This window comes from Micromys minutus (assembly GCF_963924665.1).
Source record: "Micromys minutus genome assembly, chromosome: 2".
Taxonomy (NCBI): domain Eukaryota; kingdom Metazoa; phylum Chordata; class Mammalia; order Rodentia; family Muridae; genus Micromys; species Micromys minutus.
This window is the reverse complement of record NC_137971.1, coordinates 42,524,389-42,542,787: the sequence shown is the minus strand read 5'-3', so window position 1 is coordinate 42,542,787 and position 18,399 is coordinate 42,524,389. Positions and strand designations below refer to the sequence as shown.

The following is an 18,399-nucleotide window of genomic DNA, read 5'->3' as shown; positions in this document are numbered from 1 at the left end:
ATGCCACAAAACTAAATACTCATAACCCCTAAATTAAGTTGCCCTTGAAGTAATTTCATAATCTAAATCAAATATGAATAATTAGCTACTCATACTTTGTTTATTTATAATACAAATGTATATCTCCTGGTCTACTTAACTACTAAGTAGGGAGTAACAAGAAAGGACGAAGGTGTTAGGCAGCCAGAGGTCAGCCTCAGCTGTCTGCAGACTTCTCTGCAGGTTCTCCCACATGCAATGGTTGTGAGCAGAAGGGACGGAAACACTCTGCATCTGGACTGCTCAGCACAGCAGCGATGACCAGCTCTGAAGAGTAAGCATTCAACACAAGTTGAACTTTTTATTTTTATTAATTACTTTTTCCTTAACTTTAATAATTATATGATGTTAATGGGTACTATAAAGAACAATCTACTTAACTTTTGGGAAGAAAATGTTTCCACAGACAAAAAGAAAATGACAATTTAAGAATCTTTCAACTTACAATTACTTGTTTTTAAAGTGTTAATATTTTACATACACAATTAAAATGTCATGTGCACATCTGTAAAAATTTCAGAAAAACAATTACTCCCAGAACTGTCTCCATTCTTAATCAAGTAAGATTTAAATTAAAGAGCAAAAAAAACTTAGGAATTACTTTCAAATCTATAAATACAATTGTTACATTTATCACTGACTTACAGGTCTCAAAAATGTTTGATTTTGAAAATATAGGGATGACAAAAACTACCTGAAGTGGAATTTACTCACCAACCACAAGGATTATTTCTCTGCTATGTATTTAAATATCAATAAGCAAAATCAAACTGTCTAAGACATGCATATTCTGGGGCTGGAGAGATGGCTCACTTGCAGTTCCTGCAGAGAACCTAGAGCTCCCAACAGCCTGTAGCTCTAGTTCCAAGAGCTCTGGGGCCCTCTTTTGATCTCCTTGGGCAGCGCTCCCATGTGCTGTACGTACATACATGCCAAAAACACTCACACTCTGATAAATTAATCTTAATAAAATCAAAGTACATTTTAAACAAAATATCATACATGGCATATCATCAATCAAACATTTATTTGTGTATACCTTTAAATGGCCAAGATCCAAGAGAAGTAGATTTGATGTAGGACTAAAATTTCCATATTGTGGGACAATAACATATGAAGCCTTTACATTAATTCTGAGATCAAGAACTTTCTGTGTTTCAATAACATACAGCAAACCTGTAAAAGGATTAAATCTTTGCAATGAATACTTTTCACAACTTCCTTTATAAAAATTCAACAAATATGAATTGATAATGCAATTAAAAAATACACAAAATCAGTACTGATTTTAAAGTGCCCTAGAAAGCCAGGTGTGGCAGCACACACCTTGAGGTTGGGAAGACTGAGAAAAGCTGCTCTCTATGAGTTTGTGGCCAACCTAATCTACAAGTTAAATTCTCAACTACCAAGGCTACATAGTGAGAATTGTATTTATAGATTTCAAAGTGATACCTAAATGTTTTTCTCTTCAAAAATAAAAAGCACAAACAATAAAAAATACCCTAAAGCAAAGAACAGTGTAAATTTACATCTTTTGATGTTCAATACTTACACAACTAATTAAATAAATGAAACAAAAAACAGAATTGGATCTCTCTCTCTCTCTCTCTCTCTCTCTCTCTCTCTCTCTCTCTCTCTCTCTCTCTCACACACACACACACACACACACACACACACACACTCACACATATAATAGATGGCACCTGAGGGAGGGTTTTTAAAACTATTCTAGTTATTTTAGTTTTACTGACGTTTATATGTCAGTGTGAATCGAAGCCTCCAGATTTCCATGGAGGCAAACATGAGACGACTGGCTCTAATAGGGTTGCAAGTAGTTCTGGGAACTAAACTCAAATCCTCCTGCGCTGAACCTCTGAGCCGCAGGGATGGGGGACATGCATGGTACAACCACTCTGGAAATCAGTCTGGCAATTCCTCAGAAAATACTACCTGAAGACCCAGTTATTCCACTTCTGGGCATATACCCCAGAGACACTCCAACATACAACAAAGATATATGCACCACAATGTTCATAGCCGCTCTATTTATAATATCCAGAAGCTGGAAAGAACCCAGATGTCCTTCAGTAGATGAATGGATACAAAAATTGTGGTACATTTACACAATGGAGTACTACTCAGCTATCAGAAACAATGCCTTTATGAAATTCTTAAGAAAATGGATGTACCTAGAGAATATCATCCTGAGTGAGGTAACCCAGTCACAAAAGAACAGAGATAATATGCAGTCACTGATAGTTGGATACTAACCCCAGAAAGCTCCGAACACCCCAGAAACAACTCACAGAGTTTATGAAGTTCAAGAAAAACAAAGGCCAAAAAAAAGAAAAAAAGAAAAATCATTATGTTTAATCTTTATACACCAAGAAAACTATTTCCAGCTTACATCTTGTTTTACATGCACTTTATGCTCATTGTAACTAGTAAGATTTTAATGCATACTATCAAACCTTTAAAAAAATCAAGTACTGACAAAAACATATTCATATACTGTTATGCAAAATGCTTTTAAAATATGTACATTTATCTGTTTTTTAAAATAAAGTTGTTCAATTAAAAAAAAAAAGAATGCCATTCTCAAATGTCGCACAGCAATAGTTCACATAAAGAACAACAAACAGAATTATGTGTTGAAGGAACATCTTCCTTTTCATTGCTCTTTACTTTTTTTATTCCGATGGATATGTCAGACCCAAATGCCTAACACCAAATGTGAAGGCAAAAGACAAAACAGACGTGTATAGATTAAGGGAGCTCAAAGAAATTTTATGTTGTTCAAATTTGGACTCCTTATCCTTACTATCATTTAAAATAGCATTACTACAGATACAAATTTTAAAAGGTAATTTTGTTTAGGAGGCAAGGAAAAGTGTGTCTAAATGACTTACTGTTATCTATTCTTTCCTTTGTTTAACTAATCCTTAAATCAGATTTCACCTTTCTAATTGAAAAATAACCCAAATTTGAAACATTTACTATATGTGTCACTGTGTGTATGTATATGAGTAATGTTGAACAAATACAGTACACACACACACATTAGCCTCATAAAGTGAATTAAAAATCAATAAGGTAATGATGAAGTGATATTCTGGCTTTAGTTGACTAGCCTTTAGATGAACACCATTTGGCTAGGTAGAAAATCAAATTGATGATGATGATGTTGGAGATACAATTGTTGAAGTTATATGAATATAAAATTTCAGAAGAGAGTCAAATGGGTAATATTTTCCATATTATTCCACATTTCTTTTGAGATTTACTATGTCTAGAGTACCATGGGAAATGTTTAATAACATGGCAAATAAAGCTGTGTGTCTGCAGCTGAAGGGATGCTCTACAGTTAAGAACACTATTTGTTCTGCCAGAGGATTCATGTTTGAATTCTAGCACCCACATGACAACTCACAACCATCTTTATACTGAGTCCTAGGACTCCATTTCCTATACATTTTGTGCACCAGGCATACAAATATTTCTGGATGTTTTGATTATATAGATATGCCATAAGCAAAATACCTATCTGAACAAAATAAATAGATAAATAAGAACTTTTGATTCCTAAGAACTGCATCCTCTTTCAATTGTATTTGTGTGTAGGGTTAATATATTGTGTGATGTAAAAGATTAAATATATTATTAAAACTATTAGCATCGCTAATTTTAATGTGTGGATAATTCTCAGTGATATGTGAGATATTAATTTCACTAGAAGTTATCTATACAAAGGGAATAGAATTAGCTTGTCAAAGCCTATCTTACAGAGAAGGAGACTGCTAATGTAGTAGCAAAGAAATTCCTGCAAGATATCATACCCAGGTATGGTTTGCCTATCCTGCTTGGGTCTGACAATGGACCAGCATTCATTTCTCAGGTAATTCAATCTCTAGCACAGGTTCAAGAGACCATTTGAAAATTATATTGTGCATAGAGAACTCAGAGGTCAAGGAAAATAAAGAGGATGAATCCAACCCTGAATGATGCCTTCACTAAATTAATCTTTGAAACTGGTATCGATTGGGTGTCTCTCCTATTTTATGCCTTATATAGGACTAGGAACAACCCCTATAATTTAAGTTTCATCCCCTTTGAGATCCTATATGGGAGGCTCTGTCCCATGCTGCCTAACCTCCAGTTTGGTATCTCAGCTGATAAGACCAATGTCAGTTTTTAAAATCCTTGGAACCCCTCCGTAGGATCCAGCAACTCTGGCCTGCCATCTTCCAGGTTTATGAATCTTCTCCTGCCCCTAACAACCCATGGCTTTGAACAAGGTGACAAAGTCTGGATTCAGAGATACAAGATTTTTCACCGGTCTGGGAAGGATACCATATGGTGATGCTGACCAAGCCTGTGGCTGCTAAGGAGGGCAGTATAAGGACAATGACATGCCACTCCCACGTTAAGCCTGCCAGAAGAGAGATCAAGCAGTTGAGTTCCCACTGGGAGAGACTTCTTGAAGAACTACCACAAGGACAATGGAGTGCTGAAACTGACTCCAGCACCTCTGCTCCTGCTTGCTTGCTGCTTAATGCTTTGCTGCACCAGCCACTAGCCCCCGACTAGCTCCTGAATCTAACCTGGCAAATAGTTACTGCAGCAAAGGGCTAAGATTGCCAACTCAACCTCCCAGTCGGCTCCCCTGGGCACCTGGTTCCATTTTAAAAATGCCCAATGGAGGGATTTTTGTTTTGTTTTGTTTTGTTTGTCTCATAAACTCCAGAGATAAGATTGTGTGCCTTTTGCTTTGGCCATGTACTTGCTTTTGTGGGCTTGCCTTTAAGTATGGTTTATCTACCCAGTGAGACTCCTTGGAGAACCTAATTATCATTTGTTAGCCTTATCCATCCTGTCTGGCTCTTAGTCACCTCTTCAACCTAGTTCCCTGAGCCCTGAGGATAAGGATTTGATGAATACTTCCTTTTTAGGTTTTAGTTTAAGTCTCTGTCTTAGTTCTCATCTGCTGCAGAAGGAAGCTTCTCTGATGATTGAGTGAGAAACTGAGTTATGGGTATAGAAAATGTTGTTAGTAATTTTACTCCTACATGACTTGAACAGAACAGTAGTATTTGGTTTTCCTTTGGGCCGATAGCCCACTGAGTCTCAGATTCCCTAGTATATTATGATTTCCCATTTTCTATTTTTATGGTTGGTTTGTCTGTGTATCTCTACAGGTGTATGTAGCTCCCATAGTTTTTGTTTCTTTATTTCTTAGTTTGTTCACATTGTTTCATTCTTGTTTGTCTTATTTATTTTCCTGTTTATTTTCTTAATAAAAAGAAAGGTGTGGATTTGGAAGGGTGGAAAGAATCTGGGAGGATATGAAAGAAAGAAAACATCATCAGAATATATCACATGAAAATAACTCTTTCAAGTTCAAAAAGAAAAGAAATATGGATTATTTCCACTTAGATTTCTATGTGTCCAAAAATTTAGCATCATATCAGCAGCTACATAAATTGACCTCTTGATAAATACTTAATAAAGAAATCTCTATTACTGCCATCCGACAGTGTTAGAACATCAGATCACAGTGAGAAAAACAGTAAACAACGGAAAGGATCTGGTTAGGTTCGTGGTTTCAGCGTTGTGGCTCAGAGAAGTCCACATCATGGCAGACAGGAAGCAGAGGCTTTCTCCCCTACTCCCCCTTTATTCTATTCTGGTTTTCAGCTGTCCTTTCATGTGACCCCTCCAGGGTAATAGGACAGTGCTACACATTCATCAGCCTCCAGTCAATCCTCTCTAGAAATACTCTTCAATGTACACTCAAAGGTTATGTTCTATTTCCTAGATGCACACTCAAAGGTTATGTTCTATTTCCTGGGTGTCTTTTATCCCAGCAAGATGACAACCAAGAATAAGTATCAAGCTACCAGAGAATTTCCCACTTCTAAGTGGGAGATTTTCTACTTTCTTATCAGAGACAAGGAATAAATATGGGTATGCTCCCATTTACCTGAAATATTTACAAAGAATAAAGTCAAAGTCACAAGAAAGGAAAAAAGAAAATACTACAGAACAATGCAACAAAAACTAATAAAGAAGAAAATGAGTGGAGACCCAGAGACACAGGCCTGGTGAGAAGGGGTCCGGACTAGCCAGGGGGCAGAGAGATATCAGCCATGCGCACGGGGAAAGTGTGCCCCTGCCCAGCTTGACCCAGGGACCCAGGGACACAGGAACCCGGCACCCGGCCCTCTGTTCCCACCCGGCGGCTTTTGGGTGGAGAACAGGTGATCGGACCATCCACCATCAGGAACAGCAGAGACCCAGACACTAAGAACTGGCAAGAAGGGGTTCCAACTAGCCAGGAAGCAGAGAGATATCTGCCATGCGCACAGAAAGTGCAAACCTGCCCTGCTTGAAACAGGGACCCAGGAACCTGGCATTGGGACCTCTGTTCTCAGCTGGTAGCTTTTGGGCAGAGAACAGGCCCTCAGACCATCCGCCACCAGGAACAGAAGAGATCCAGGGACACAGGACAGGTACAAGGGAAAGACGAGAAACAATCACTGACAACAAGATGGCAAGAGGAAAGTGAAAGAACATACCCCAGGAAAAACAAGACAACCTGGCAACACTAGAAACCAGCTCTCCCATCACAGCAAACAGCGGAATGTGAAACACTACAGAAAAAGAAGACCCAGACCCAAAATCCTACCTGAAGATGATGATAGAGATCCTTAAACAAGAACGGGAAGAAAAGCATAAAGAATTAGAAGCTTTTAAAGAAGAAACAAGAAAAACACTCAAAGAACTCAAAGAACTAGAAGAAAACAGAACCAAAGAGATGAAGGAATGGAAGAAGGAATTTATAATGGAAATGGACACAATAAAGAAAACACTAAAAGAGACAACCCTAGAGGTAGAAAACCTAAAAAAGAAATCAGGAGTCACAGATGCAAGCATTTCCAATAGACTACAAGAGATGGAAGAAAGAATCTCAAGGGCAGGAAGACAACATTAAAAACATAGACAAAACAGTCAGAGAAGATGCAAAAACCAAAAAGCTCCTAACCCAAAATGTCCAGGAGATCTAGGACACAATGAGAAGACCAAACCTAAGGATAACAGGAATAGAAAAGGGCGAAGAATATCAACTAAGAGGCACAGTAAATATCTTCAACAAAATCGTAGAAGAAAACTTCTCTACCCTTAAGAATGAGAAGACCACCAGCATAAAAGAAGCCTACAGAACTCCAAATAGGTTGGACCAGAAAAGAAATTCCTCCTGATACATAATAGTAAAAACACCAAGTGCCCAAAGTAAAGAAAGAATACTAAAAGCAGTAAGGAAAAAAGGTCATGTAACATATAAAATCAGACCAATCAGAATCACACCCAATTTCTCAACAGAGACTATGAATGCTAGAAGAGCCTGGACAGACATCATGCAGACCCTAAGAGACCACAAGTGCCAGCCCAAGCTCCTATACTCAGCAAAACTATCAATCACTTTATAAGATATTCCAAGATATTCCAAGAAAAAACTAAATTTACACAATATTGGACCACAAACCCAGCACTATAACAAATTATAGGTGGAAAACCCAATACAATGAGGGGAACTACATCAAAGAAAAACAAGAAAACTCCTAAGCAAAAAAACCAAAAGAATAAAGACACACAGGCACAATTCAACACACAAAAGCAATAATAGCAGGAAACAGCAACCACTATTCCTTGATATGTATTAACATAAATAGGCTCAACTCCCCAATAAAGAGACATAGGTTATCAGACTGGATACATAAACAAAATCCAGCCTTTTGCTGCATACAGGAAACTCATCTCAGAGACAAAGACAGACACTATCTCAGAGTAAAAGGGTGGGAAAACACCTTCCAAGCAAATGGCCCCAAGAATCAAGCTGGAGTGGCTATTCTAATATCGAATAAAGTAAATTTCCAACCAAAAGTTATCAAAAAAGATAAGGAAGGACACTTTTTACTCATTACAGGGGAAATTTGTTAGGAAGAATTCTCAATCCTTAACATATATGCTCCAAACACAAAAGCACCCGAATTCATAAAAGAAACCCTACTAAAGATCCAAAAATACATTTCATCCCACACAATAATAGTGGGAGACATGAATACCCCACTCTCACCAATGGACAGATCATGGAAACAGAAACTGAACAAGGACACTGCAAAACTAGTAGAGACTATGAACTAACTGGAATTAATAGATATCTATAGAACATATCCTAAAAAAAAGAATACACCTTCTTCTCAGCACCTCATGGCACTTTCTTGAAAATTGGCCACATAATTGGACACAGAACAAGCCTCAATCGATATAAGAAGATTGAAATCCTCCCATGCATCCTTTCAGATCACCATGGTCTAAGGCTGGTCTTTAATCACAACAAAGAAAACAAAAAGCCCAAATACACATGGAAACTACACAATGCTCTATTAAACAATAGCAGGTCAAAGAAGAAATTAAAAAATTAAGGATTCTCTAGAATTAAATGAAAATGAAAACACGACATACCCAAACCTATGGGATGCAATGAAAGCAGTACTGAGAGGAAAACTCATAGCTCTCAGTACTTCCAAAAAGAAACTGGAGAGAGCATACACTAGAAGCCTGACAGCACAGTTGAAAGCTCTAGAACAAAAGGAAGCAGATACACCCAAGAGGAGTAGACGGCAAGCAATAATCAAACTTAGGGTAGAAATAGACCAAATAGAAACAAAAGAACCATCGAAAGAATCAACAAAACCAAGAGCGGGTTCTTTGAGAAAATTAAGAACATTGATAAACCCTTAGCAAGACTAACTGGAGGGCAAAGAGAGAGTATCAAAATTGACAAAATCATAAAGGAAAATGGAGAAATAACGACTGAAACTAAGAAAATTTAAGAAATCATCAGATCCTACTACAAAAGCCTATACTCAACAAAGCTAGACAATCTGGAGGAAATGGATGAATTCCTAGACAGATACAAATACTGAAGTTAAAAAAGAACCAGGTAAACAATCTAAATAATCCTGTAACACCTAAAGAAATTGAAGCAGTCATCAAAAGACTCCCAACCAAAAAAGGCCAAGGTCCAGATGGGTTCAGTGCAGAATTTTATCAGACATTTATTGACAACATAATACCAATACTCTCCAAACTATTCCACAAAATAGAATCAGATGGAACACTACCTAACTTGTCTTTTGAGGCTACAATGACCCTCGTTCGTAAACCACACAAAGACCCTACAAGGAAAGAGAACTTCAGACCAATCTCACTTATGAACATTGATGCAAAAATACTCAACAAAATCCTTGCAAACTGAATCCAAGAACACATCAAAATGATCATTCACCATGATCAAGTAGGCTTCATACCTGAGATGCAGGAATGGTTTAATATACAGAAATTCATCAATGTAATCCACCATATAAACAAACTCAAAGAAAAAAACCACATAGTCATCTCACTAGATGCTTGGAAAGCATTTGACAAAATTCAACACCCCTTCATGTTAAAAGTCCTGGAAAGAACAGGAATCCAAGGCCCATACATAAACATAATTAAAGCAATATACAGCAAACCAACAGCCAACATCAAACTTAAAAATGGGAAACTTGTAGCAATCCCACTAAAATCAGGGACTCGATAAGGCTGCCCACTCTCCCCCCTACGTGTTCAACATATATGATCACCTGATTTTTGACAAAGGAGCTGCAAACATTCAATGAAAACAAGGACAGCCTCTTCAACAAATGGTGTTGGTCCAAATGGCACTCAGCATGCAGAAGAATGAAAATAGACCCTTTCTTACCTCCTTGTACAAAGCTCAAGTGCAAGTGGATCAAAAATCTCCACATTAAACCAGGTACACTGAAACTATTAGATGAGAAAGTAGGGAAAACCTTAGAATTCATAGGCACAGGAGAAAATTTCCTGAACAGAACACCAATGGCTCATGCTCTAAGGTCAAAGACTGACAAATGGGACTTAATGAGATTGCAAAGTTTCTGTAAGGCTAAAGACACTGTCAAGAAAACAAAATGGCAGCCAACAGTGGGAAAAGATCTTTACCAACCCCACATCAGATAGAGGCCTAATATCCAAGGTATACAAAGAACTCAAGAAGCTAGACACCAGCGAATTAAACAACCCTATTAAAAAATGGGGTACAGAGCTAAACAAAAAGTTCTCAATTGAGGAATATCAAGTGGCTGAGAAACATCTAAGGTAGTGCTCGACATCTTTAGCCATCAGGGAAATGCAAATCAAAACAACCCTGAGATTCTACCTCACACCATTCAGAATAGCCAAGATCCAAAACTCAGATGACAGCAGAAGCTGGCAAGGATGTCGAGAAAGAGGAACACTTCTCCATGTTGGTGGGGTTGTAAACTGATACAACCACTCTGGAAATCAGTCTGGCAATTCCTCAGAAAAATGGAACATAGTACTACCTGAAGATCCAGCTATTCCACTTCTGGGCATATACCCCAGAGACACTCCAATATACAACAAAGACACATGCACCACAATGTTCATAGCAGCTCTATTTATAATAGCCAGAAGCTGGAAAGAACCTTCAGTAGATGAATGGATACAAAAATTGTGGTACATTTACACAATGGAGTACTACTCAGCTATCAGAAACAATGACTTTATGAAATTCTTAAGAAAATGGATGCATCTAGAGAATATCATCCTGAGTGAGATAACCCAGTCACAAAAGAACAGACATAATATGCAGTCACTGATAATTGAATACTAACCCCAGAAAGCTCTGAACACCCCAGAAACAACTCACAGACTGTGTGAAGTTAAAGAAAAAAAAAGAAAAGAAAAAACCATTATGCTCAATCCTTACACAACAAGAAAACATAGACTAATTCCAGGTTACATACTTTTTTACATGTACTTTATGCTCATTGTAACTAGTAAGACCTTAATGCACACGATCAAACCTTTGAAACAAAAAAAGCCAAGCAAAGACAAAATTGTATTCATATACTTTAATACAAAAATCCTTAAAGTTTTTTCATTTATCTTTTTTTTTAAAAATAGTTATTCAAAAAATAAAAAAAAGAAAAAATATAATTAAAAAAAAAGAAAATGAAAGGGAAAACAATAAACTAAACAGATAAGAGCTGTCAGTCCATTCCAAAATAAGTTAATTTTAGTTTTCTAAAATAAAAATATTTAATTATATTTTTATACTTACTTAGATATTTTCAAAATTTGAATTTCATATAGTGGACATATACTGTTTTAGTACTTTTATACAGTCGTCTTGGTGAATAAAATTCTAAATCTGACTGTCTACTGAATTTAGATACAATGCACGTACATTTTTTTGTGATTCTCTGTCCCTCTACAGTAAGAGGGAATGGTTGAGAGAGCAGCTTTGCTATTGAGTTTTACTTCTGCTTTGGCTTCTACTGCAGACTCCACACATACATGACTTCTACTGCACACTCCACAGTACATGACTTCTACTGCACACTCCACAGTACATGACTTCTACTGCACACTCCACAGTACATGACTTCTACTGCACACTCCACAGTACATGACTTCTACTGCATACTCCACACATACATGACTTCTACTGCACACTCCACACATACATGACTTCTACTGCATACTCCACAGTACATGACTTCTACTGCATACTCCACAGTACATGACTTCTACTGCAGACTCCACATACATGACTTCTACTGCACACTCCACAGTACATGACTTCTACTACACACTCCACAGTACATGACTTCTACTGCATACTCCACAGTACATGACTTCTACTACACACTCCACAGTACATGACTTCTACTGCATACTCCACAGTACATGACTTCTACTGCAGACTCCACATACATGACTTCTACTGCACACTCCACATACATGACTTCTACTGCATACTCCACAGTACATGACTTCTACTGCACACTCCACAGTACATGACTTCTACTGCATACTCCACAGTACATAACTTCTACTGCACACTCCATAGTACATGACTTCTGCACACTCCACACATATATGACTTCTACTGTACACACCATAGTGCATGACTTCTACTGCATACTCCACAGTACATGACTTCTACTGCACACTCCACACATACATGACTTCTACTGCGAACTCCACAGTACATGACTTCTACTGCACACTCCACACATACATGACTTCTACTGCACACTCCACACATACATGACTTCTACTGCACACTCTACAGTACATGACTTCTACTGCACACTCCACACATACATGACTTCTACTGCACACTCCACACATACATGACTTCTACTGCACACTCCACACATACATGACTTCTATGGCATACTCCACACATACATGACTTCTACGGCACACTCAACAGTACATGACTTCTACTGCACACTCCACACATACATGACTTCTACTGCGAACTCCACAGTACATGACTTCTACTGCACACTCCACAGTACATGAGCTGGAACCAAACTCAGAAATTTGAAATATAAATGGAATCTGTAGCTAACAGTAGAAGAATAAGCACAAATAAATAATAACAAAGATGAAAATGTATTAAACTCAAACAGAGGTTTCATATAACAATATCTTTTATTCTATTTGAGAACACAAGAAGATGGAACTTTGACTCCTCAGCCTAATCTACCAAACTCTGGAGTTCATTATAAAAGAATAAAACCTAGAAGTCTCCTAACCTAAATGAAAATTTTTCAATTAACTTAAATGTGATTATATAAATTAAGTTCTGAGTACAAAAAGATTATTTTTCTTATATCTACCTGGAAAATGAAGTGGATTACTTTCTACTCAACTATATCCAGTCTCGAAACACATTTAAAGTAAAATTTTAATATGTTATTTAATTCACAAATTACCTGTTGCTGTTTTCTCTCGAAATTCTTCAAGTTTTGTCAAAGTTACTGAAGTGAGCTGGGCTAGATGGACATCTTTGGGAGGTCTGAAGAACTCCACTATACTATTGACTGTCCTCTGTTAAAAGAAGCACCACTAACATGAAGCAGCACTCAATGCAAACAAAAGCACACTGAATGTTAGGAATATGGAAATGCTTACTGCATCGTATATTATCTCTAAAGGCTCAGCCTCTATGATGCACCGCTGAGCAACAGTTTCATCTAAAGGATTTGTCTCAAATGTAATCTGGAAGAGTGACGTGTCATCCAATGAAGTCAGTAGGTAGGGTTTTTTTAAATCACCTGGTAAGCCAGTAATGTGAAATGAATCAATTTTGGTTTCAAATCTGTATAAAAAGACAAAAGTTAGGAGTCAAAATAATTTTAAAGTTTGTCAACTTATAAAACTATTTTAAAAAGTAAAGGCATTTTTCTTTGTATTTCCTATAACTTAGTTCATATAAAAGAAAATATACAGTTCCTATAACTTTTAGTAGATAATTTCATTAAGAGTCATATTCATCTTAAGTTTTAAATTAAAGATCTATGATAGCTGGCATTTGATATCTTTACTTGAAGGGACAAACAAGCTAAACTTAAAGAAGCAACATTATAAAATGCTTATAGAAATATATAAGATATCCATTCTGCCTTTATTTAAGGAAAATTTCATGAATACACCAAAATGCAAATACAATAAACTAAGTCTAAGTAAACCAAAGTAGGTCAAAACGTAAAATGTTTTTGCTACATAGGACATAATGAAAAGAAAAAAAAGTACAGAATAGAAAAAAAGTGAGAATATTTTACCGGTGAGGGTAAGGGTATAGCTGGGGGGTTACAGCACCTGCCTAAGATGCTTAGTGTCTTGGCTTCAATCCCTACAACCCAAAACCCACATAAATCTTGGGAGGGAGGAGGAGCTATGGTTTAGTTGTAAAACACTTGCCTGGCATAAATATAGCCCTGAATTTGATCCCCCACCAGAGAGAATATAAAAAACATATGTATCAAAAATGTATACAAACTTGTTAACTCAAAATAAGACTTATTAATTAGAAAGAAGAATAAACATAAAATGGTCAACAAATGAAGAAAAGAATATTTGAAACTACTACAGAATAAATTTGTCCATGTTCATATCTTTACTCATTGTAGTCAAATGATAGAAACAATTCAATTACCTGTCAGTTAAAGAATAGACACACAAAATAATAAGGTACAGCTATATAATAGAATACAGGCAATAAAAGATTATTACAAATTCATTCTACATTCTAACCCTAACCTTAAGACATCATGCTAAGTAAAAAAAAGAAGAGGGAGACAGTAAAGGTCACATACTAGATGATCTCATATAAAAGGTCCAAAACCAGCAGATACTGGCGAGGATGTGGAGAAAGAGGAACACTTCTCCACTGTTGGTGGAGTTGTAAACTGGTACAACCACTCTGGAAATCAGTCTGGCGATTCCTCAGAAAATTGGACATAGTACTACCTGAAGACCCAGCTATTCCACTTCTGGGCATTTACCCCAGAGATGCTCCAACATACAACAAAGACACATGCACCACAATGTTCATAGCACCTCTATTTATAATAGCCAGAAGCTGGAAAGAACCCAGATGTCCTTCAGTAGATGAATGGATACAAAAATTGTGGTACATTTACACAATGGAGTACTATTCAGCTATCAGAAACAATGACCTAACAAAATTCTTAAGAAAATGGATGCATCTAGAGAATATCATCCTGAGTGAGATAACCCAGTCACAAAAGAACAGACATAATATGCAGTCATTGATAATGGGATACTAACCCCAGAAAGCTCTGAACACCCCAGAAACAACTCACAGACTGTGTAAAGTTCAAGAAAAGAAAAAAAAAAAAAAAGAAAAGAAAAGAAAAAAACATTATGTTTACTCCTTACATACCAAGAAAACTTTGACTAATTCTAGGTTACATCCTGTTTTACATGTAGTTTAGGCTCGCTGTAACTAGTAAGATACTAATGCACACTATCAAACCTTAAAAAAAAAAAAAAAGCCAAGCAATGACAAAAATGTATTTGTATACTTTTATGCAAAAATGCTTATAATTTGTACATTTATCTTTGTTTTTTAAAATAAAGCTCTTCAATTAAAAAAAAAAGAAAAGAAAATATCATCCTGAGTGAGCTATCTCAGACCCAAAAAGACATGCATGGTATGTACTCACTAATAAGTGGATATTAGCCAATATGTACAGAATACTCAGGATACAATCCTCAGAAGTCAAAAAGGTTAACAAGGCAAAGAGCACAAATAAGGATGCTTCAATCCCACATGGAAGAAAGAAGAAAGCAATCACAGGAAGCAGAGGGAGGGAGGGACCTGGGAGGGAAAGAAGATGGGAGAACAAACAGACAAAGGGAACATAATCCGGTATTGTGGGGTGAGGAAGAGAATCAGGAGAGGAGCCCTGATGGCCATCAGAAAGAATAGAAATATGCAACCTCAGGGAGTGGGGGTGGGGAGATCCTCTAGAATGTACCAGAGACCTGGGAGGTGAGAGACTCTCAGGACTCTCAAAGGGAAGGACCTTAGAAGTGCCCTACAGTGGGGAGAGGGAACTTGTAGAGTTCACCTCCAGTAGAAGACAGGGCATCAAGTAAAGGGATGGGGTTGTCTTCCTAGTCAAAAACTCTGACCCAGAATTGATCCTGTCTAAAAGAACTGCAGGAACAAAAGTGGAGAAGAGACTGGGGGAAAGGAGATTCCATGACCAGCCAAACTTAGGATCCATCTCAAGGAGAGGCTCCAAGGCCTAACACTATAACTGATGCTATGGTGTGCTTACAGACAGGAGCCTAGCATGGCTGCCCACCAAGAGGTCCAAGAAACAGTTGGGACAGATGCAGATACTTACATCCAACCACTGGACTGAAGTCAGGGACTGCTGTGGTTGAATTAGGAAAAGTCTGGAAGAAGTTGAGAAGGGTGACTCCATAGGAAGATCAGCAATCTGAGTAATGTGTGTTGTTGATATGACCCAGCTATGCCATGGAGTTTAGCCTCAGCTGCTTGGAAAAATAGAAAGATGACTGCCCTCTGCCCTGAGGAATATGGAGGAATTGAGGCTCAGAGGGGTGACAAAGTCTTTGTCTGCTCCATGTTCTGATGCTGAAAGTGTATTTATGTTCTCCCACTGCATTTGTAGCCTACAGAGACTGCAACGCCTGCCTCCTTGGTAAGCTACACATAACCTGGCATCTCTATTCAAACTGTGTATAATAAATGCACTGGGCTTCTGGGGTTCTTCAGTTTCTTCTCCAGAAAGCACAGTTCTCCAGGCCCAGCTTGTGTCTGTCTGTATGCCTGCCTGAATGTCTGTCTTTCTGTATTTTCTTCATTCCTTCACCACTCAAGTCAGTCTGTACTTGGAGTTGTACTAAGTGTGACAACATCTGTTTTTTCTTTCTGCATGGTGCAATACAACTTTTTAATTTTTCTTTAATGTTCTTCTATGCTTTATCAACATGTTACTTCCTATTGAAGAGAATACATTAGCAATTCCAAAACATTACATAGCACAGAAGAAAAGTCTAAGCACCTAAACACGCAGAGAGTGCATTAAGTCACAAGTCACAGCACTTAGGACAACAATGTCTGAGAGCTAAACTCCAACCTTACACTGATAGTTAAAGCAGAGATGAAACACTGTCCCTCTTGGTATTTTTTGAGACATCTCTCATAGGCACATAGAGCTAACCAATTCAACTGGACTGGCTGGACAGTGAGCTTCAAAGATTTTCCTGTGTACACTGTCCCAGCGCAGGTATTATAGGCTGCTGCTCCCTCCCACACCCACCTTTTAACATGGGTTCTAGGAATCAAACTCAGGACCTCATGTTTGTGCAGAGGCACTTTGTCAACAAAGCTATTTCCCAGCACTCCCTACTATATATTCATTATTGTTCCACTTTTAAAGAAAATTATTGACCAGTTTGAGAACTCTATTACTGACATAATAGAGTCTTATCCTATTCAAAATGTCCCAGTGCTAACCTGTAATTAAATTTTCATGTGGTTAAAATGACCCTTCAAAAATAAAAGTGCTCCAACAAAACAAGGCAACTTTTTCTCTTTAAACACCAAAACCATATTCAACAAACACAGATGCTCATGGCACCACACACAAATGAAAACCTTGATAAGCTGAATGAAGACATGGATGAGGCTCCACTTCCAGCCTGAGTCTTTGACTACATTGCAGTCGCTAAAAAGAGCACAGGACATAATTGGGTTATCCAAAGAACCACTGTGTCACCTATCAACTGATCCACACTAGAAGAAGGGCTCCTCACGACATAGGCAGAGTATTCGTCCACCCTATGTAAAATGCTTAGAACCAAATTCCAGATCTGGTGGGAACTTTTAATATTTGCCTATAGATGATGTGATCTCTTTGAGTTTGAACTAGGTCTAAACATGAAATTTATATTTTACACATGCCTAGCATTTATAATCTAAAGGTAATTTTATACAATACTTTTAGTGTGCCTGTGTTTTTACACCATACCAAATCATATGTGAAATTATCCTGTCAAAAGTCAAAACATCTGAAAATTCTGGATTTCACATTCAGATTAGAGCTACTTAACCTATAAAGAAAATAAATGTGTACTTACTTTATGGCTTGTGCCCCTGGTCTTTGCACAATTGAAGTGCTAAGTCCTTCTACTACAACATTTAATAGCTCCGGCTTTTGGTGATTTTCTCTTAGAACAATAGACATACTTTTCAAGTGAACAAAAAACTTCAAGGCTTCAAACTAGACAATTAGAGATGGGAAGAAGAAGAGAGATTTATAAACAAAACAACCTTATTTGTGTAATTCTTGTGTTCCCAAACCCAAAAGTAAGCCTTCATCTACCAACAAAACAGTCACTAAAATAACAATTCTGTTTATAGTTTGGATATTAAGATAAACAGTGTATTTATAAATACCAAGATCACAGAAAAAAGTTAGCAACATATAATTTCCGGAAAAATTAGAGTAGGCACATCTAACATTAAAAGATATAAAGCAAGAAAAATATCTTACTGTTTTTGGTAAGGTTGGATCAACTGCTGTTTCACTATAGCCAATTGCTTCATAAAGTAATGTTTTTTCTTCAGGTGTCAGCATTTCTTCAAGAACTAAAATCACAAATAACTGCTTTATGGCCTTACACTAACAATATAGAACAAACATTACTCACCTAGCATCAGAAATAAATAGATTTTAGATTTGCTTTATTTTAGTGTGTGTGAGTGTGTGTGTGTGTGTGTGTGTGTGTGTGTGTGTGTGTGTGTGTGTGTGTTAACCAGAGTGTGTGTGAGGGTCAGAGAAAAATTTTAAGGAGTTGATTCTCTCCTATTGTGTGGGACCTAAGGATCAAATTCAGATCACCATATTT

At 37.3% G+C, this 18,399-nt stretch overlaps 1 protein-coding gene across 1 annotated transcript in view; it reads right to left on the bottom strand.

The window, feature by feature from the left end:
- Positions 1 to 18,399, bottom strand: part of VPS13A (vacuolar protein sorting 13 homolog A) — a 174,329-nt gene that overhangs the window by 121,328 nt on the left and 34,602 nt on the right. The window contains exons 16-20 of the mRNA XM_080912186.1: positions 18,045 to 18,139; positions 17,629 to 17,771; positions 13,120 to 13,306; positions 12,921 to 13,035; positions 1,079 to 1,215 (exon numbers count right to left, since the gene is read on the bottom strand). Of these exons, the coding sequence (XP_080768312.1) occupies positions 1,079 to 1,215; positions 12,921 to 13,035; positions 13,120 to 13,306; positions 17,629 to 17,771; positions 18,045 to 18,139 (677 nt within the window). The remainder of the gene's footprint in view (positions 1 to 1,078; positions 1,216 to 12,920; positions 13,036 to 13,119; positions 13,307 to 17,628; positions 17,772 to 18,044; positions 18,140 to 18,399) is intronic.